At 42.9% G+C, this 22,868-nt stretch overlaps 1 protein-coding gene across 1 annotated transcript in view; it reads left to right on the top strand.

Annotated features, from left to right (window-relative positions):
- The window catches only part of LOC134349915 (hemicentin-2-like), a 149,473-nt gene extending 143,083 nt beyond the window's left edge, over nucleotides 1–6,390 (top strand). The window contains exon 19 of the mRNA XM_063054873.1: nucleotides 5,663–6,390. Within this exon, the coding sequence (XP_062910943.1) occupies nucleotides 5,663–5,797 (135 nt within the window). The 3' untranslated portion in view covers nucleotides 5,798–6,390. The remainder of the gene's footprint in view (nucleotides 1–5,662) is intronic.
- The last annotated feature ends 16,478 nt before the right edge of the window (nucleotides 6,391–22,868 follow it).

The raw sequence follows: 22,868 nt of genomic DNA, 5'->3' as shown, positions 1-22,868 counted from the left end.
CCTCCCACTCCTCCATATGGTATGGACCTCTCCAATATTTTATCCTCCACCAGATCCACACCTTCAACTGCCGATTCTTCGCCTTCTTGGGTCCAGTAAAGATGGGGAATGGCATAAGAAAGGTTGGGGACCCCCAGATCAGAAGTTCACCTGTCTCCAAACCGCAGATCCCACCACCTCCAACTCCGGTTCTGATGGCCCTCGATGCCACCAGACCACTGTCCCTGTTGCCTCTTGCTCAGTCCTCAATCCAATAGAACGCCCCCACTCCACGGATCTCACCGACTGCAATCCCAGCTCCAATGGCTCTGAACGGTTCCAGGTTGGTGATACAATTATCACCAACCTTAGTTCCAACAACCGGAACATACCAAGACCCCAGATTCCACCACCACTAGTGACAGTTCCTATGACCTGGATGTCTTCAGACTGCAAATTGTGTGGCCTCTAACTCCAGCTCCAGCCTGGACCTCAACTGTCAGCACTTCCAAGATGAGTCTTTACTTGCTGCTGCTGGGTCCCCAGGATCCCCTTCCTCCACCATCAATCTCCAACTCCAGGTTTCTCAGGTTCCACCATCCTTTGGTCCTTGGAGCCTCCATCTTTTTCTCACCCCACTTCCCTGAACACCCAACCCTCCTTTTCTCTCTGGCACCACCAACTCTCTTCCTCCCTCTGACCCCAGCTCTACTCCTTGCCATGTCTTCACTATTCCCTCTGAACTTCCCGAGCTCTTCTTCTGTCACCTCTGTCTCCTAGCCCACTTCTTTGACAAGGTTTCCCCATCATGCACTTCTGACCCCTTCTCCCATCTCCAACCCTCCTCTGCTCCGGTCCTTTTCATCTCAAATAGCTGACTAGACATCAACCATATGGACTTCAGTACTCCTCTCTCCTTCTCAAACTTTAGTCCCTCCTAACACACTTCCCTCCACTCTGTCTGCAAATCCCAACCCCCGCAGACAAAAGGGTGCTGTTGTAGTGTGGTGGACTGACCTCTCCTTGCTGAGACTAGCTCGCAGCTCTCTGACACCTCTTCATACTTACCCCATGAAGAGGACTCCACTCCAGACTCTCAGAAAACTGGCCCCAACACCAACACTGACCTCATCAACTCTAGAGACCTCCCATCCGCTTCCACCAAGCATATACTTCCCTTAACCCACACTGCTTGCTTCTACCTCCTACACTAGGTCTACAAACCTGACTCTCCAGGTAGACCAATTGTCTCTGCCTGCTTTTGACCCACTGAACACGTGTCCTCATACTTCACCTCCATTCCATCCTGTTTGGTTCATCCCTTCCAACCTAACACACGCATCACTTCTCATGCTCCTGAACTCTTCAAGTACTTTCAATTCCCTGGCCTTTTCCACTTCATTTCATACCATTCATGCCCAGTCCTTGTACACTTCTGTCCCCCATCAAGAAAGCCTTAAAGCTCTACCCTTCTTTCTCAATAAAACTACTCACCAGTTCCATTCTACCACCACCCTCCTCCATCTGACAGAACTGGTCCTTGTCCTCAAACAATCTTTACTTTGGCTCCTCCCTCTTTCTCCAGACTCAAGCGGTAGCCATGGACACCTGCAATCGTTGGTTAAGTGGAACAGGCTAGTTTCCAAGACTTCCACGAAATGCTCCCCAAATCTTCCTCCTTATTAATGACTGCACTGGTGCTGCTTCATGCACCCATGTTGAGCTTGTAAATTTCATCAACTTTGCCTCTAACTTCTACCCTGCCCTTAAATTCACTTTGTCCATTTCTGACACCTTCCTCCCCTTTCTCAATGTCTCTGACTCCATCTCTGGAGACAAACTGTTGATCAACATCTTTTATAAACCTACCGATTCACATGGTTATCTTGACTATACATCATCCCACCCTGTCTCCTCAAAAATGCCATTCCCTTTTCTCAGTTCCTTCCTCTCTGCCACATCTGTTCTCAGGATGCTGCTTTCCTTTCCAGGACATCAGAGAAGTCCTCCTTTTCAAAGAACAGTGTTTCTCTTCCTCCACCGTTGATGCTGCCCTCACCCATATCTCCTCCACTTCCCATACATTGGCACTCACCCCATATTCCCGCTGCCTTAGCAGTGATAGAGTTCCTCTTGTCAAAACCTACCAATCCATGAGTCTCTGCATCCAACACATTATTCTCCACAGGTTCCATGATCTCCAAGGTGATCCTACCATCAAACTTATCCATACTTCCCCAACAACACCCCTTGCCTTCTCCACTTTCTGCAGGGATCACTCCCTCCATGATTCCCTTATTCCTTCATCTGTCCCGAATATTCTCCCTCCTGCCACTTATGCTTGCAAGTGGACAAAGTGCTACATCTGCCCATTCACCTCCTCACTAACCTCCATTCCGGGCTGCTGGCAGTCCTTCCAGGTGAGGCAACACTTCACCTGCAAATTTGCTGGGAGCGTATACTACATCCAATGCTCCTGATGTGGCCTCCTCTACATTGGTGAGACGCATTGTAAATTGGGGACCACTTCATCAGCACCTCTGCATCATCCGCCGCAAGTGGGACTTCTTGGTGGTCAACCATTTGAATTCCATTTCCCATTCCCATTCTGATATGTTGAGGCCACCCACAGGGTGATAGAGCAACACCTCATATTCCATCTGGGTAGTTTCTAACCTGACGGCATGAATATCAGTTTCTTCTTCTAGTTAAAAAAATCTCCTTCATCCCCTCCCCTTTTCTTCTTTTCCACTCTCTGACCCCTTACCTCTTCTCACCTGCCTATCACTTCCCCCTGATGCCTCACCTCCTTCCCTTTCTCATATGATCCACTCTCCTCTCCTATCAGATTCCTTCTTCTCCAGCCCTTTATCTTACCTACCCACCTGGATTCACCCATCACCTTCTGGTTATCCTCCTTCCCCTCCTACCAACTTTTTATTTTGCCATCTTCCCCCATCATTTCCAATCCTGAAGAAAGGTCTTGGCCCAAAGCATCAACTGTCTGTTCATATCCATAGATGCTACTGACCTGCTGAGTTGCTCCAGCATTTTGTGTGTGTTGTGTTAATTCACTTTGGCCAAAGTCACTGAGTGCATCTTTTTTTGGGATTTTGAATTTTCCATGTCAGAAATGTGGACAACTTGTCCTGCAGGGGAGAGGATGGTGTGCAAATGCTCAGATATATTTTATCTGCTTTTTGTATATAATAAGAATACAACAAAAATACAGTGTTGAAATTAACCATTTATTCAAAAATCAAGTCACTTCTGAAGGTAAGAATCTTGCTCATTTTGTGGTATGAGCTCTTTGCGTCTGTACTTGAAGCCAGATGGTGTTTGGTAATTTTGCTTCATATTATGTCTGATCCATGTTGTCAAAAATAGTTGGTGGCAGGTCCTCAGCTTCCAAGCCTGTGGATAAGTGTCCCTTACTGGAGACACAAGAGCTGCAGATGTTGGTGTACTTTATTGTCTTCCTGAGGGACAAACCAACACACCAAAATTCAACCTTGATTGTCAGGATCTAGAAAAAAAAGAAAGGAAATGAAGCTGGGCTTTATTTTATTTGATGTAATCTCTTCAATTGGTGAGCAAATCAGACCAGATGTATAGGCAATAAGAAGGAAGAAAAACATGTTAAAGCTGGGAGACAGAGGCGGGATTTCAGAGTTCTACCACTACCCTAAGTGCCAAGGTGAAGGAAGGGGTAAGGCAAATGAAGCAAGTCAGGAAGGGACTTCTTGGAAGTTTGTAGGGCTGTAAACCATTATAGAGATAAGAAAGAATAAGTCATGAATTAACCTGACCATGACGTTAGCAATTTAAAAGCTGAAGCTCAGCGCCAATTGGAGCTAATGATGATCCTGGGTATGGATGGAGACATTGTGGGTCAGATGAAGAGAGCAGAGTCATTGATGATAAAGTGGGTGTGGAAAAAATGTTTGTGTTACAAGGGGGCGCTCGTAGCAGACCCAAATGCAAGACACAGACACTGAAGTACTAGGAACAGGACTAGGTTTATCAAGATCTCAAGCTGAGTAAGGAAGAAATGACACTGGACATTGACACAGGCTCTGGACGAGACTAGGATTCAGGGCCTGAACTAGGACTTGGGCTAGAAGCACGGGACCCGGATGGGGAACTGGGAATGAGGAGCCTGGACTAGGAACACGGAACTCCAGAACTAAAGCCTGGACAAGGACCCGGAACCTGGGCCTTGGTTGGGACTCGGAACCTGGATCTTGACTCGGAACCAGAACCCGAGTCTAGGCTAGGACTCAGGACTAGGATCTTGGCAAGGACAAGACGTGGCTACAGGACGGGAAGAGGTACCCCAGCACAGGACGGGGAATCTCCAGCATCAGGGCTGGGCGAGGAACCGGAACTAGATGAGGACACGAAGCTCAGACTTGGACAGGGCTGAAACACAGTGCTTGGACTTGGTCTTGGAACACAGGAACTCAGAGCCTTGGATGCGGACTGGACGTTCAGAGCCTTGGAAGAGGTACTCCAGGGCAGAATGTGGCTCTTGGACTAGGTTTGGCTCGGCTCTTGGACTCGTCTTGGTTTCGGAGCCCGGACTCTTCCTTGGAGCACAAGACCAGGACCCTTTCGAGGACGCAGGGCTGGGACCCTTTCTAGGACGCAGGGCCGGGATAACTGCCGAGGACGCTTGCCAAGGCAAACTGACGAGGGACTCTTGGACTGGACGAGGCACATAGACAGGACGAGAACATGAAGCCTTGACTTGGACAGGACTGGAACACGGTGCCTGGAACTTGGAACACAGGACACAGGACACAGAGCCGGGACTCCTCCTTGGGAACAGGACCTAGGGCCGGGACTCTTCTTTGACTGGACACTAATCACAGGGACACAAAGAGATAGTTTTAAACTCAACGATAGATAGTTCCTTATTTTGGCGTGGCAAAGCTCCGGTCTCACTCCAGTAGTTGAACTTGACGGGGATGCAGGCGAGGCTTCAGAAGGAAGGGGAAGGGAACAGTCCAGCAGGGAATCCTTGGTTTGAGAGGTACTTATGTGCAAGCCTGAAACGAGAATCAGGTGCCTCAATTAAGGCACCCAATGGAACAAAGGAAAACATGGAATGAGGCATTAACAGACCAGACCATGAACCAGAATGCAGACTTCATGGACCAGACCATGACAGTTTCCTATAGTGGGAATGTTTAAGACCAGAGGACACAGCCTCAAAATAGAGATGCACCCCTTTAGAACTGAGTTGAGGTGAACTTTTTTAACCAGAGAGTGATGCATCTGCAGAATTCGTTGCCACAGGCAGCTGTGGAGGCCAAGCGTTTATGTGCTTTTAAGGCAGAGGTTGATAGATTGTTGATTGGTTAGGGTATAAAGAGATACGGGGGGTAACTCAGGAGGCTTGGTCTGACAGGAAAAATGGATCAGCCATGATGAAATGGCAGAGCAGACTTGATGGACCAAATGGCCTAATACTGCTCCTATATCTTATGATCTTATGATCTTAAATGCATAGTAAATCAATCAGGGGAGGCCAGTCAGGAGAAGAGTGGTTTAGTTGAATCTGAAGGTGTGGTACAATGTTTCAACAGCAGATGAACTGAGGAAAGGGCATCTTTAGTCAGCTTTTCACCTTAAAATGTAATACATTCCTTTCTGATTCATTTTGTCTTTCTCTTAGCAGGTGACTTCATCTTCTGATAGTACCGTGTATGAAAATATGGCAATGTTTAAGACCGGTAGAAAGAAGCCTGGAGTTGTTGGAGAAGAAAGCACCGTATATGCCTGCATCAAAACTGACAATCTACAAGACAATTAGCAATAAAATATGAACATTAGAACACAAAGAAGAGAAACAATGTTGGCCATTCAGCTTGGTCTGACATTCAATATGATTGACTGATCTTTAACCTCAGTTCCATTTTGCTCCACTAACTCCATATCTTTTCATTCCCTAATGTCTAATAATTTGACCCAAACACTGAAAAATCCCAATAAATAGTTTTGTCATAGGGGGAATACATCTTCAGAAATGAACCAGAACTATTTTAGTCATACTCCATCTCAAGATATTCTATATGTGATATTTTGACCCTTTCTCTATTCAAGAATTCCTTTTGATCCAGAAGTGACTCAAATAAAGCTGTTTTTATAGCCCTAATCCTTTGGCCTTTGTCAGGCATTATTCTTGAACCTCTGACGTCAATGGCATTCCCAGGTTTGGTGCTTAATTCCCAGGATACAGGTGCATGGTAGCAAAGGGACAAGTCAGTATGGAAATTATATGTGAGGGCTTTGGAGAAGATATTCTGACAGAACGGTTTGCCTTCTGTGGCTTAATGATTGTTTTGATATTGAGAATCATAAATAAGAGCCATGAAGGGATTACAATTCATCTGAGCCTCATGGACAAGAAGGTAAGTTGGGGATAGGGAGGGGGGAGTGGGAGAGGGAGGAGGAGAGGATTTGGAGAGAGGAGAGGAGAGAGAGAGACAGGAAAGAAGGAAAGAGAGATATAGTAAGTGAGAGATTGGGTGAGAAGAAAAGTTGGAGAGGCATTTCTAGGGAGAAAGGTGGAGCTTTGACAAAGAAATGGTGGAAGAGAAAGATGGGGAGGGAGAAAAAGATAGGGAGGGATAGAGAGCAAGACATGGGCTATAGATGGGGAGAGGAAAAGGGAGAGAAATATATAGGGAGAAAAGAGTGAGGGAGATGAGAGTATGAGAGCTCACAGAAGCAATGAGAAAGATAAACTGGGATAGGGAAAGAAAGTGAGAGAGAAAGAACCAAAGCAAGAGATAAAGTGAGGCAAAGAAAGAAAAAGACAGACAGTGGAAGATTGAATTATTGAACCTCTCTCTTCAGTTTAAGCACCAAACACCAAAGCTAACACAGAATAGCAGCAATAGTAGATCATGAACACGGTGCCCTCTCTTCACTGAAGCAGCACTAACACAGCAAGATCTTCAAATTGATATACAGGTTTTGTGCGACACCACTAAGGCCTTCATTTATTATCTATTACCAATTGTCTTTGAACCTAGAGTTTTTCAGTCTTTTAAGGGTTAACCATATTCTTGGGGACTCAGAACTAAAGATGACAGATGTCCTTCCTTGAAGTACTTTAATGAACCATATGAAACTTTATAATAATCCACTTAAGTTTTGTGGTGACAGACTGCCTTCTTATTCATGATTTATTTAATCAACTGAATTTAAACTTCCTATATGCTATGGGGAATCTTGAACTTGCACCTTTGAGTTAATGTGTTACTATATCATGAAGTAAATTAAACCTGCACTAACAAAAATATCTCCACACTAATATAACACTAACACAGAAATAACATCCTTGTAATCTCTAACATCTTCAGTCCCAATACCATAGTCACAACAGTTCTAACACAGGACAAGTGTGGTTCTAACACAAGACAAATCAAAGTAAACAGTACAATCTATCAGTAGTCCAGAGAGAGTCTACTTATTCAGTTATAGATCAAAAGTACTAGTGAACAATCTATGCATTGAAGTAGCAAAATGCATGTGTGGGTATTCCAGTTGGACTGTGGCTTCTGGATTGATTAAAAGCTCAAAATTCACTGGGATTTCGAGAATTTCAGGAATTCATTCATGTGTGAAAAATATGTCTTTGGCCAGTTATATTAAAATTACCCTTTCAATTTCATAGAGGGACTGGATCTGCCAGGAGACCAATGAAATGTCCTCTCATTTGATATCCTTGAGGAATTTCCAACCCTAACTCATCCACTCTCCACTCAGATGCTGAGGGGAGAGGAATAAAGAAAATGTAATTTCATCTCAGATTTCCAGTAGATTATCCCTGGGCTTCAGTTTAACCTTTTAGAAGAACTCTTTCCACCTACAAAACATATTTTGTAAAAAAAACATCCAAGAACTATTAAGATTTTTCCTTTATGCCATTGAATAGTTACACAGTATTGCATGGCAAAAAAAATGCAGCCTATTGACCCATTGCAGTTCTTATGCCCAAGAAATGCCTCCGCCAACCCATCTCTAGAAAACCTGGCACTGGGCCAAAGAGCTGTGCAGACTTTACCTGCACTGAAGGGCTGTTACACCCAATACTAATCAGTGAAAGATCAAAGGTGTGGGTGAGCAAATATATTGAATTATTGCTGTGCATGTATGGTTATATTACATTGCCAAGATATTTCATGGTCTGTTTCACATTTAAGTGATTTTTTAAAAAATTTCTATGAGTTCCCTTTCAATCTTCAACCCGCTTCAGCAAATATGCCTCAGTGGAAAAACAATGTGAAGCCACTGATGCCTCTTTGATAGCTCTGACATATGCCTTTCACTGATGCTTTCTGCAAAACAAAAAGTCAGGCTCCTCAGTCTTGATGTGAGAATCTGGCAAGGAGCTGCCACTGGTCAGACAATAATTGCCTTGACCCTAAATGCATGGGTTGGGACTCTTGTAAATGGGGAAGTGTTGCATATTTGTTGTAGTCTATTACTGCACAGTGTTATTAAATAGATGGCTTTTTTGTCTGTTACATGTAAATTAAATCCATTTATTTGAATTAAATTTAACCATCTTATTGGACAATCTTTTGCAAAATGCATACATGTTTGAAGGATGACAGCACACAGTTCATGCTAAAAAATGATATATCATTTGTATTTATAGAGCAGCTATCATGTCTTCAGGTTCCCCAAAAGTTCAATTAGGTATTTTGGAAATGCTTTCTTCTTAGGCAGTCACCCAAAATCAAGGTTAACTTGCTCCACTCTGATTTGAAGTATATTGAGTTGACTAATGAGACCAAAGTGGGATTGCAGACTCTTCTGCTGGAGCAGCAAGTGTCTGGTGTTGCAGGTAGGTGGATAGTTAGTGAGGTGGTGAGCTCCTTCCATCACTCATGTGTGGTTTCTGTGTGCTTCTGTTCTGAGGCCTTAAGGTTCTCAACACGTTCACAGATCCTCTTTCTCCACCTTAAGATGCTGGAGGATCCCTGAAGCCAATAGATTTATTGCTCTACTCAGGGAAGCTTTCAGCGCACAAAAATCAAAAAAAAAATTCTCCCTCTCTTGTAACCAAAAGATACAAAAATTTAAAAGCATCTAACACTAGACTCAAACTTTTGTACAGATCTCTCACATGCTAAGAGATTATTTTTTGAACTCTTGATCTCCCAGTCTTCCTCTTTGAGGAACTTGCTCTTTATTTGCCTACCTGCATCGCACTTTCTCTGTAACTACACACTATGTTCAGCTTTCTTTTTCTCTGTTTACTACCTATGGATGCCATGATCTACCTTGATGGTGTACAACCAAAGCGGTTTTTACTATATCACAGTATATGTGACAATAATAAATAAACTAGAATCAGGTTTATTAATCACTGACATGCTACAAAATTTGTTGTTTTGCAGCAGCTGTGCAATGCAAGACATCAAAGCCACTGTAAAATAAATAAATAGTGCTAAAGAGGGATCGCAAGGAAGTGTTACCTGCACAAAATGGTGGAGGAGCTCGTCTGGTTAGGCAGCATCTATGGAAATGAATAGTCAATGTATCATCAACACTGCAAAGGAAGGGGCATGAAGCCAAAATAAGGTGGTGTGGGCGGGAGGGGGGAGGAGGGAAAGGAGTACAAGCCAGATGATTGGTGAAGCCAGGTAGCTGGTGAAGGGGGGATGAAGAAAGAAATCAGGAGGTGCTAGGGGAGAAACATAAAGGGGAGAAGAAGGAATCACATAGAAAAAGAGAGTGAATCATGGAAGAAGGGAAAGGAGGAGGGGGGACATGATAAGCAGGTGAGGAGAAGAGAGAGGTAAGAGTGGGAATTTAAAGAAGAGGGATGGGAGACGGGGAAGAATTAGCAGAGGCGGAGAAATTGATGTTCATGCCATCAGTTTGGAAACTACCCAGACAGAATAGGAGGTGTTGCTCCTCCAACCTGAGAATGGCCTCACTGCGGCTGTAGAGAAGGATATGGATTGACATGTTAGAATGAGAATGGGGATGGAATTTAAACAACTGGCCACAAGGAAATCCTGCTTTTTGCAGACAGAGTGAAGGTGCTCAACAAAGCAGTCCCCCAGTCTACGTTCAGTCTCACCAACGTAGAGGAGGCCGCACCAGGGGCACCAGATGCAGTATACGACCCCAAAAGATACACAGCTGAAATGTTGCATAACCTGGAAGGACTGTTTGGAGCCCTGAATGAAGGTGAGGGAGGAGGTGAATGAGTAGATGTAGCAATTCTACTCCTTGCAGGGCTAAGTATCAGTAATGAGCTTAGTGGAGAGGGATGAATGGAGAAGATAATCACAGAGGGAGTGATCCCTATGGAAAGCAGAGAATGGTGGCAGGACAGGTCAAGATGTGATTGATGGTAGGATACCGAAGAAGATGGCTGAAGTTGCAGGATGCGAAGTCTCATATGGTGGTATAAGAGGGGAAGAGAAACTGAATCCCTGTTAAGGCAGCGGGAAGATAAGGTGAGCATGGATGCCTGGGAGATGGAGGAGATGCAGGTGAGGGCAACATCAATCATGGAGGATAGGATAGCCTGTTCGTTGAAGAAGGAGGACATCTCTGATATCCTGGAAAGGAAAGCCTCATCCTGGGAACAGATGTGGCAGAAGTGAAGGTACTGAGAAAAAGGAATGGCATTTTTACAGGAGATAGGGTGGGAAAAGTATAGTGAAGATATCCATGGGAGTAAGTAGGTTTATAGAAGATATCAGTAGACAATTTGGCTCCAGAGATGGAGACAGAGAGATCAAGAAAGGAGAGAGAGGTGTCAGAAATGGAGCAAGTGAATTTAAGGACAGTGTGGAAGTTCAAGGCAAATTTGATTAAATTGACAAGCTCAGCATGGATGAAGCAACACCGATGCAGCTATCAATGTAGCACAGAAAGAGTTGTGGAGCATTACCAGAGAATGCATAAAACATTTTCTTGGGATATGCGACCTCCTCTACATTAGAGAGATCCAACAAAGACTGGGGAACCACTTTATTGAGCACCTTCACTCCATTCACAAAAAGAAGTATTTTCCAGTGGCCAACCATTTTAATTCTAATCCCCACTCCCATTCCAACATATTGGTACTTAGCCTCCTGAATTGTCACAATAAGGCCACTCTCAGGTTGAAGGAGCAATGCCTCATTTTCCATTTGGGAAGCACCTAATCTGATGGCATGAACATCACCTTCTTGCTCGTAGTCCTTCCTCCCCCACCACCTACGATCTTATTCTGGTTTCTTCCCCCTTCCTTTCCAGTACTGATGAAGGGCTTGAAACGTCGAGTGTTCATTTCTATGGATACTGTTGAGGTCCTCCAACAATTTTGGGTGTTGCTCTGGATTTCTAGCATTTGCAGAATCTCATGTTTAACAAGACACTGTTCACGTGCTCATGGACCATTCAGAGATCTGATGGAAGAGGGCAAAAAACTTTTTCTAAAATGTTGAATGTGGGTCTTCAGGTATCTGAGAGTGGTATCCCCACTCTAATTTTCAAAATGAGAGTGTGGGGTCCTTAATGACAGATGCTGCCATCTTGAGGCAATGCTCTGGAATATTTCTTTGATGATGGGATGGGCTGTGACCATGGTAGAGATGGCTAAGATGTCCAGAGGATGGAAATTCTTCTTCTGCCTCTTGTGATCCAATGAACTGGAGGCTCTATACCAAGTGGTGATGCAACCAGTCAGAATGTAATTTTCATTGTAAGTCTATAGAAATTTGCATCAGTCTTTAGTGATATCCTCTAACTCCTAATCAAGGAGAGTTGCTGGTAAGCCTTATTTGTGATTGTATCAATGTGTTTGCCCACAATTGACTTTCTGATGTGTTGATGCCCAGGAACTTTAAGTCACTCACTCTTTCCACCTTTGACCAGTCAATAAGGACTGGTGTGCATTCTCCTGACTTCCCCTTCCTGAAGTCCACAATCAATTTGCTGATGCCGAATTTGAGGATGTTACTGCAATACCACTCTACCAGCTGATCTCTCTCACTCCTGTACACCAAATTGTTGCCATCTGAGATTCTGCCAATAACAGTTTTATAGATGGTGTTTGAGCTGTGCCTAGCATACAGTCATGTGTCTAGAGAGAATAGGCCATTGGACTAAACACACATCCTTAAGGTGTGCCTGTGTTGATTGTCAGTGAGGAAGAGATGTTTTAATACTGATCTGTGTTGATAACTCAAGGATCAAATGCAGATGGAGGTACAGAGGCCCATGTTTTGAGGGTCATTGACTAGTACTGAGAGAATGATAGTATTGAATGCCAAGCTGTATTTAATAAACAACAGCCTATCCTACATAACTAAGTTCAAGAATGGCTACTTCCCTTCAGCTCTTCAGTTCTTGAACCAATTGGTAAAATCCCAATAACTACAGTTTTGCCGCACTATGACCACATTGATCTCTTTGCACTAAAACTGACTTTGTTTTTTGCTTTGTTCTAATTGTGCTCCTTCTTTTAAAAATGGTGTATAAATTAGGTTTAATTTACTTGTAAATGCTGTTCATATGATGCTATGTACCTATGATGCTTCTGCAGGTAGATTTCTCATTTCACATGTGCTGACATATTCTTGGGCACTTGACAATAAAATTGACTTTGTCTTTGACTTTGAGCTTTGGGCACGTTGAATCATTTTTCTCTGTCCATATTTAAAACCCCTCCTACAGCAGGGTGTGGAATAGGATTTTGGTTTCAGGATGCTGGTTTTGAGTAAATCAATGTGCCATACCCAATATAACCAACTGAGACCAGCAGGATTTGCTGGCCTGGGAGAGGAGGCTGACATTAGTTTGCATATTCTTCCAGTGAATTTCGAGAACTTGGCAGAGAAAGAGCACGTAGCATTTTTCCAATGTAATGTGGTGCCTGCTTCAGGTCGCCCAGGCCTGAGAATCATAGAGTAGGGCAGAGATCACTGCTGCCCAGTATATTATGAGTCTAGTGCAAGTCTAAGGTCTAATACACCATTCCTCAATCAACCAGTGAAGCAATTTAGAATACCAGCAATGTCTGTTTTTACCAAGAGACGGCTCCAGAGAAAGGGAAAATGTCCATGAACTTCTATCATCTGAGAGCAACGTGCTGCAGCAGGGTCAGTGTACTGTACCTCAGTCATGTGGACGTCAAGTGCAAAGACAATCTCCTTGTATACTATAGGGAATGGGTCAATGATATGTAGCAACTTGGTCACTGAGCATGCAGAAAGCAAGCATTATCTGCACATTGCAGCTCCACCATTGCAGTTCTGTTCACCTTCTTGGTTCCAGAGTGTAACCACTGGAGGCAGAGTAGTTTCACATCATTTCTCCGCCCCCCCCCCCCCAGGAAGTTTGTTGGAAGTGAGCGGTAATGTTGGAATCCAATGATCAACTTCAGTTGTTCTAGGCTGGATGGTAGCTAAGAATTCTGCTTTTCATTTGAGGTTCTGATCTTCTGCCCAGTTAGTGCAGAAAAGGCTGCTAGTTCCCAAAAAAAAAATAGCTGGCACGCAATAGGGAAAGTCAGCTGGAGACAACACATGATGTAGGGGTGCAGTTACGAGTTCCATCTCCCATATTAGAGCTTTAGCCATTGATTTTATTCCCCAGATCAGCAATAAATCAGACTTTTCAGAGCAGACATATCTGCTCAGTCGCCATTGTCCCAGCCTCTCCCCTCAACAACTGGTGGTGTTATCCTGCCCTTGGGGATGAAATGTACTTTTCACTTGTTTGTAAGACAAACAAAAAATGTCAGCATACCAACGTGTGGTGAAATAATCTAACAGTGTGTAGGAGCACGAGTATTTTCTGAAAGGGAACAGTGTGTTTGTCCAGAAAGCAACAATTCCGCTTTCAGTAATACATTAGTTTAACACAACTGATGAGATCATCAGATAACCCCTTCTCTCCCCTGCAATAGAAAAACAAATCCATGCATGAAAGAAATGAAACTCACGGGGATCACCGCTCAGAGCCATCTCTTGTTAGTTTGTCGAAGAACCCTCAACTTGCAGTCACTGTGAAGATCAGGAAATGATTTTGGAGATCATATTGTCACTATCAGTGAGGGAGTAGTGAACACTGCTAATTGAGGTAGCCGGACAGAACAGACCGCAGTGTAAACTCTCAACGTCTCCCAGACTGCTCCTTCTCCAGGCAGAGGCAAGAAAATCATGGCCACAGGAGTGAAAATGTTTGGGAGATTTCTCTTATGGAATGTAAGAGTATGTGCAGACAGTAGAATATTGTACCACACATGTAGCTTTGTTTGTAGAGGGTGGTCTATTTCTCTTCGGGGATAGGATCTGCTGAGATTTGAGGAAACTCAGTGATTTGCATCCTTTGTAAAGCTGAAGGTAAAAGTTTTTAAATGAAGGCTGCATTACTAAGTTGCCAAGTAGGACCTCCTGCTAATTTTGGCATTGGTTAGTAGAATGCTGGCTAGATATCACACTCTTGAGAGTAAGACCATAAGATATAGGAGCAGAATTAGGTCATTCAGCCCATTAAGTCCACTCTGCCATTTCATCCTGGCTGATCTTGGATCCCATTCAGCTCCACACACCTGCCCTCTCACCATATCCCTTGATGCTTCAACTAATCAAGAAACTATCAACTTCTGCTTTGAATAAACCCTGGATTTGACCTCTGCCATATTCTGCGGCAGAACATTCCACAGATTCAAAAATTTTTGTCTAAAAAAATTCCTCCTTACTTCTGTTCTAAAAAGGTCGCCCCTCAATTTTGAGGCTGTGCCCTTTAGTACTGGATACCCCTGCCATAGGAAACATCCTTTCCACATTCACCCTATCTAGTCCTTTCAACATTCAGTAGGCTTTAATGAGATCCCCATGCATTCTTCTAAATTCCAGTGAGTACAGGCCCAAAATTGCCAAGCACTCTCCGTATGTTAACCCCTTCATTACTGGAATCATTCTTGTGAACCTTCTCTGGACTCTCTCCAATGACAATGACATCCTCTCTGAAATAAGGGGCCCAAAACTGTTGACAATACTCCAAGTGCAGCCTGACTACTTCTTATAAAGCTTCAGCATTATTTCCTTGTTTTTATATTCCATTCCCCTTCAAATAAATGTCTGCATTGTTGCACTTTATAAAATAAGTTGAAGGTGGATTTAAATTTGACAGATGCTAGTCAAATTCGACAATCTCCATTTCAGCACCACTGATCTAGACAATGGCGTGCAATCCAATTCACTTCCCTTACTATGCTCCCAGTACACACATGTCTATGAGGCAAAATTCTGTTCTAATTCCAGTTACAAGATTGCAGATGACACCATTGTAGTGGGAAGGATCTTAAATAATGGTGAGACAGAGTACAGGAAGGAGATAAAGAACCTAGTGGCATAGTATCAAGACAATAACTTCTCCCTCAACGTCAGCGAAATGAAAGCGTGGTCATTGACTTCTGTCAATGTACCAATGGTACTGAGGTAGACAAGGTTGAGAGCTTGAAGTTCCTAAATGCAAATATCATCAGCAATTTGTCCTGATCTAGCTGCATTGACATCATGGCCAAAAATGCACCACAATGCCTCCACTTCCTCAGAAGGCTAAACAAATTCAACAAAGACTCTAACTAATTTTAACAAATGTACTATAATAAAAAGCATCCTATATAATTGTATCAGAGCTATGTATGACAACTGCTCTGCCAAGTGTGCAAGTAAAAGTGAAGAGTTGTGAACAGAGCCCAGTCCATCACTCAACACAACCTCTCCTCCACTGATTCCTCCTACACTTGCTGCTGCCTTGGTAAAGCATAATCATAAACCCAGTCATTCATCCCAGTCATTCTCTCTTCTCGTCTATTCCATCGGACAAAGGGTACAAAATCTTAAAAAGCACGGACTACAGGGCTCAAGGACAGCTTGTCTCCTGTTGCTATCTGACTCTTGAACATTAAAAATGATTCAATCTTGTCATGGTCCTTGCACATTATTTTTATGCACTGTATCTTAGTACACGTGACCATAATAAACGCTGTGCATGTAAAATATAGCTGCGATCAGCAGGTTTCCTCAATTCGTTTCATCCCTTCTACCAGAGCAGACTCTCCACCTACCAATCTCAGAGACTCCTCAGTAACCTCATTCCAGACCCCAGTCTCTAGTACATGGCTGCCTGGCAAACACAGCCTCCTGTTTGTTTGTTTTCCTGCATGACATTCAGCCGACCAGTCATTTTGTCTTTGTTGAGCAGAAAATGGAAGATAACAATTGTAATTGTTTTATCATAAATCTCAATATGTATGTTTTCTTCTGCATCATAGTACATTGTCCCTGCTGCCCTAATATCTCTGTTGAACAGACTATCGTGCAATGCGATTTGCAAAGAGGTTGTTGTCGTGGTATTCTTTTGCAACCTTCAGCGACCAGATATTACCATTTTCAAGTGTAATTCCCAGGATGGATCTCCAGAATGATCCCTGCCTTAAGACCAAAAAAAACATAAAATATAGGAGCAGAATTAGGACATTTGGCCTATTGTCTGACCCACCATTCCATCATGGCTGATTTATATTCCCTCTCAACCTTCCTGTAACTTCCTGTAACTTTGGACACTCTTATTAATTAAGTTTATCAACCTCTGCTTTAAATACACCCAATGACTTAGTCTTCATAGCTGTCTGTGATAATGAGCTCCACAGATATACCACCCTCTGGCTAAAGAAATTCTTCCTCATCTCTGTTCCAAATGGATATCCTTCTATTCTGAGGCTGTGCCCTCTGGTCCTAGACTCCTCCACTATAGGAAACATCCTCCCTATGTCTACTTTATCAAGGCCTTTCAATACTGCATAGGTTTTGATGAGAAGCTCCTTCATTCTTCTAAACTCCAGTGAGAACAGGCCCAGAGCCAGCAAATATTACTCATACATGAACCCTTTCATTCCCAGGATCATTCTGGTGTAACTCCTCTGGACCTTTTCCAATGCTAGCACATCTTTTCTGAGATAAGGAGATCAAAACTGCTTACAATACTCCAAGTGCTTTGTAAAGCCTCAGCATTCCAATCTTGCTTTTATATTTTAGTCCTCTTGAAATTAATGCCAACATTGCATTTGCCTTCCTTTCCACCAAATGAACCTGCAAGTTATCCTTTAGAGAGATTTTACATACCAGATGCAGCTATCCGACTAGAAGGTTTTACGATTGTCAGGATGGGTTGAATCTTGAATTCTAGTAAGGAAAGAGGTGGTGGTTTATGCTTTTTAGCCAATTCTCATTGGTATATGGAAGTTGGGTTATGTTGACTTCTTGTTCCCCTGACTTAGAGCAACTAACAATTAAACGTAGACCATTCTGTTTGCCTCGCGAGTTCTTATCCATGATCCTGATCGCAGTTTCCATACCATCAGCGGCCGATAATAAGCAAACACGAAACTGCACAATGCTGTCTGGAAACAAGAAACGGCCCATCCTAATACATCTCAAATTATAGTTGGTGACTTTAACCAGGTCTGTTTGAAATAAACCCTGCTCTATTATCTCCAGCACATAACCTGTTGAACCAGAGGACCTAACACACGAGACTACTGTTACATTATGATAACGAATGCCTAGCATTCCTTCCCAAGATTGCAAGTTGGGTCATTTGACTGTACTCCTGCAACCTGCGTACAGACAGAGACTAAAGAGCAATCAAGACAACCACGAGGTGGTCGCTGGAGGCCGAGGAACAGCTACAGGATTGCCTTGAGTCAGGGAACTGGGTTGTGTTCAAGAACTCATCTCAGGACCTGAATGACTACACCAGGGCTGTTACAGACTTTATTAAAGCAGCTGTGGATGAGTGTAACCCATGAAATCGTTCAGGGTTTTCCCCAATCAGAAGCCCTAGATAAACAATGAAATCCGGAACCTACTGAGAGCCAGGTCAGAGGCATTCAAGTCTGGAGATCAAGAATGCTACAAAAGGTGCAGGTATGTTCTCTGGAAAGGTATCTCTCAGGCAAAGTGAAGATTCCAGACTAGACTGGAATCAACAAGGGATGCTTGACAGCCATGGCAGGGTTTGAATGCCATAACCTCCTACAAAGTTAAATCTTGTGACACAGGGGACAACGAATCTTCACCTCCAGATGAGCTCAATGCCATCTATGCTCACTTTGACCACCAGAACAGGGAGGAACCATTACACACCTCCAAGTCTCCCAGTAGTCCTTTGGTCTCAGTATCTGAAGATGGCATACGGGCTGCCTTCAAGACAGTAAATCCAAGGAAAGTATCCGGTCCAGACAGAACACCTGGCCAAGTACTGAAAATCTATGCCTACCAATTAGCTAGTGTATTCATGGATATCTTCAACCTCTCTTACCGGCAGTCTGTCATACCCACCTGCTTCAAGCAGGCTTCAGTCATACTGGTGCCCAAGAAGAGTGTGGTAACCTGTCTAAATGACTATCAGCCAGTGGCACTTACGTCCACAGAGATGAGGTGTTTTGAGTCACTGGTGTTGAAGCAGATCAACTCTTGTCTGAATGGTAACTTGGATCTGCTCCAATTCACCTACCAAAACAAAAGGTCTACAGCAGATGCTATCTTGTTGGCTCTTCACACAACCCTAGAACATCTGGACAGCAAAGATGGATAAATCAGGATGCTCTTTATTGATTACAGCTCTGCACTTAACACCATCATTGCCTCAAAACTAATTAGCAATCTCCAAGACCTGGGTCTCAATATATCATTGTACAATTGGATCCTGGATTTCCTCACTTGTAGACTCCAGTTAGTTTGGATTGGCAAAAACATCTCATCCACAATCTCCACCAGCACAGGAGCACCACAAGGATGTGTACTTAGCACCCTGCTCTACTTGGTTTATACCTATGACTGTGTGGCTAAGTACAGCTCCAACATCAGATACAAGATACCACTGTTGTGGACTGTAACAAAGGGGATGATGAATCAGAATGCAGGAGGGAGATTGAAGACTTGGCTAAGTGGTGTAATAACGACAACACCTTACTCAATGTCAATAAGACCAAGGAACTGATTGTACACTTCAGGAGAGGGAAACCAGAAGTCTAAGAGTCAGTAAATCATCGGAGGATCAGAGGTGGAGAGGGTCAGTAACTTTAAATTCCTGGGTGTCACTATCTCAGAGGACCTGTCATGGACCCATCATATAAATATTATTGTGAAAAAAGCACAACAGCTCCTCTACTTCCTCAGGAGACTGCAGAGTTTCAGCATGTCATCAAAAACCTTGGCAAATATGGCCTGGTCTGGGAACACCAATGCCTTTGAGCAGAAAATCCTACAAAAGGAAGTGGATTCAGCCCAGTACCTCACAGGTAAAACCCTCCCAACCACTGAGCACATCTACATAAAATGTTGCTATAGAACAGCAGGATCCATCGTCAAAGATCCTCACCACCCAGCCCATGCTCTTTTCTCGCTGCTGCCATCAGGTAGTAGGTACAGGTGTGTCAGGACTTGCACCACCAGGTTCAAGAACAGTTGAAATCCCTCAACCATCAGACTCTTGAACAAAAGGAGATAGATACACTCATTAAAGGACTCTGTTATATTGTTAATTCATGCTGAATATTTATTGCTATTTATTTATATCTGCATTTGCAGTTTGTTACAGTTATCAGTTGCTGATGTTTTCAGATTACAGTTACTGTTCTATAGAGTTGCTAAGGTATGCCCAGAGAGAAAAAATCTCAGGGTTATATCTATTCACCCTCAAGGAAAAACAACGATTTATGTATATCTTTTTGCATTTTAGAGAAAATGTTAATATAAAAAATAGCAGCAGTAAAACAATGTCTGTGGCATTGAGGCCTTCGAGAGGGATTCATTCTCAATAGAACAAGACCTCTATTTTATTTTTATGCAAAAATTGATGGCTAGTTTTGTTTGGGAATACATTTGATGTGCTCTACTGCAATAAAGATTACTGCTGGTAAAACTGGAAATCTGTTTAGTGTTGTTAACTCTCGCTTGTATTCATAAGTGCATAAACTTTTTGTCAACCAATATAACTAACTGTTCTTACCAATACAGAATCAGAATAAGAATCGGGTTTTATTATCCTTGCCTTTCATTGAAATTTGTTGTTTTGCAGCAGCAAAACACTGCAAAGACATAAAATTACTATTAATTACACAACAATAGTAGGACAAAAAAGGAATAGTGAGGAAATGTTCATAGATTCATGGTCTGTTTAGAAATCTAGTGACAGTTGTTGAGTGAGTCTTCAGACGCCTGTACCTCCTCCCTGAAGGTACTAATGAGGAGAGCGTATGTCCTGATGGTGAGGGTCCTTAATGATGGATGCTGCCTTCTTGTGGCATCGCTTCCTGAAGATGTTTTCAATTGTGGAGAAGGTTTTGCCTCTGATAGAGCTGGCTGAGTCTACTAAGGCTGAGAAGTGGTGGATGGAGTTCAATCCAGAGAAGTATAAAGTGGTTTACTTTGGAAGATTGAACCTGAAGCGTTAATAGCAGGATTTTTACTATGTGGAAGCATAGTGGGATCTTAGGACTCCTGTCTACAGACCCTTCAAAGTTGCAGTAGTCAAGAAACCTTATGGTGTGTTGGCCTTTATTAGTTGGGGGATTGAGTTCAACAGCCATGAGGTAGGGCTGCAGCTCTAAAAAACCCTGGTTAAACCACACTTGGAACATTGTGTTCATTTCTGGTCACCTCATTGAAAGTATGTAGAAGCTTTAGAGGAGGTGCAGAGGAAATTCATCATAACGCTGCCTGGATAAGAGAGAATGAAAGTGTTTCTCTTTGGAGAGGAGGATGAAAGGTGTACAAATTGATAAGAAGCACAGATAAAGTAAACAGCCAGAGACTTTTTCCCAGGGTAGAAATGGCGAATGTGAGGGGCTAATAACTTTAAGGTGTTTGGATGGAAGTGTAAAGGGGATGTCAGAGGTACATTCTTTTTTTTTACACAGAGAGTGGTAGATGCCAAAAGAGGTGGTAGAGCAGAGGTTCCCAACTACAGGTCCAAGGACCCCTCAGTTAATGTTAAAGGTCCATGGCATAAAAAGTTTAGGACTCCCTGTGGTGGACACAGATAGATTAGGGAAATTTAAGGTACTGTTAGATAGATATGTAGCTGAAAGAAAACTGGTGGACTATGTTGGAGGGAAGGGTTAGATTGATCTTGGAGAAGATAAAGGGCTGACACAACATTGTGGGCCAAAGGACTTGTATTGTGCTGCACTGTTCTATGATCTATGTTGTATGTTTTAATCTTCTGCAGCCTCTTGCAATCCTGTGGATTGCAACCTTGAAACCAGACTGTGATGCAACCAGCCAGAATGCTCTCTAGCATACACCTATAATAATTTGCAAGTCTTTGGTGCCAGATCAAACTTAAATTCCTAACAAAGTTAAGCCATTGGTTTGCTCTCTTCATGAATGCATCAGTACAATGGGTCCCAGGAACAATATGCTGACACCTAGGAGCTTAAAGTTGTTCAAACGTACCACAATGGAGTGTTCTCCATTCAATAAAATTATAGCCAATCTTCTACATCAACACAACTTCCATTTTGAAGTGGTAAATTGGATTAGACATTAGCTCAATGGAAGAAGCCAAAGAATGGTAGTGGAGGATTGCTTCTCAGAATGGAGGCCTGTGACTAGTGGTGTGCCACAGGGATCAGTGCTGGGTCCATTGTTATTTGTCATCTATATCAATGATCTGGATGATAATGTGGTAAACTGGATCAGCAAATTTGCTGATGATACGAAGATTGGAGGTGTAGTGGACAGTGAGGAAGGTTTTCAAAGCTTGCAGAGGGATTTGGACCAGCTGAAAAAATGGGCTGAAAAATGGCAGATGGAGTTTAATACAGACAAGTGTGAGGTATTGCACTTTGGAAGGATAAATCAAGGTAGAACATACAGGGTAAATGGTAAGGCACTGAGGAGTGCAATAGAACAGAGGGATCTGCGAATACAGATACAAAATTCCCTAAAAGTGGCATCACAGGTAGATAGGGTCATAAAGAGAGCTTTTGATATATTGGCCTTTATTAATCAAAGTATTGAGTATAAGAGCTGGAATGTTATGATGAGGTTGTATGAAGCATTGGTGAGGCCGAATCTGGAGTATTCTGTTCAGTTTTGGTCACCAAATTACAGGAAGGATATTAATAAGGTTGAAAGAGTGCAGAGAAGGTTTACAAGGATGTTGCTTGGATTGGAGAAACTCAGTTACAGAGAAAGGTTGAATAGATTAGGACTTCATTCCCTGGAGTGTAGAAGAATGAGGCGAGATTTGATAGAGGTGTATAAAATTATGATGGGTATAGATAGAGTGAATCCAAGCAGGCTTCTTCCACTGAGGCAAGGGGAGAAAAAAACCAGAGGACATGGGTTAAGGGTGAAGGGTGAAAAGTTTAAAGGGAACATTGGGTGGGGGGGGTTTCTTCACATAGAGAGTGGTGGGAGTGTGTAATGAGCTGCCAGACAAGGTGGTAAATGCAGGTTCTTTTTTAACATTTAAGAATAAATTGGACAGATACTTGGATGGGAGGTGTATGGAGGGACATGGTCTGTGTGCAGGTCAGTGAGACTAGGCAGAAAATGGTTCGGCACAGCCAAGAAGTGCCAAAAGGCCTGTTTCAGTGCTGCAGTTCTTCTATGTTTTCTATGGTTTCTATGTCCTAACCACATATATATATTGATCCCCTTAATATCAAAAATTGTTTTTTTATTATGCTTAGTAGCAACTAAGCCTCCATTGCCTTCTTGAGTAGTGAATTCAAGAAGTCACTGCTATCTAGATGAAGAAATTTCTTCTTAAATCAGTCCTAAATCAGTATTATTTTATTCTAAGTATGGAACTGCTGGTTCTGAACATCTTACTGAGGA

Source organism: Mobula hypostoma, chromosome 7 (genome assembly GCF_963921235.1).
Source record: "Mobula hypostoma chromosome 7, sMobHyp1.1, whole genome shotgun sequence".
In the NCBI taxonomy this organism is placed as follows: domain Eukaryota; kingdom Metazoa; phylum Chordata; class Chondrichthyes; order Myliobatiformes; family Myliobatidae; genus Mobula; species Mobula hypostoma.
The sequence above is the reverse complement of the archived record's forward strand: the minus strand, read 5'-3'. Positions and strand labels throughout refer to the sequence as shown.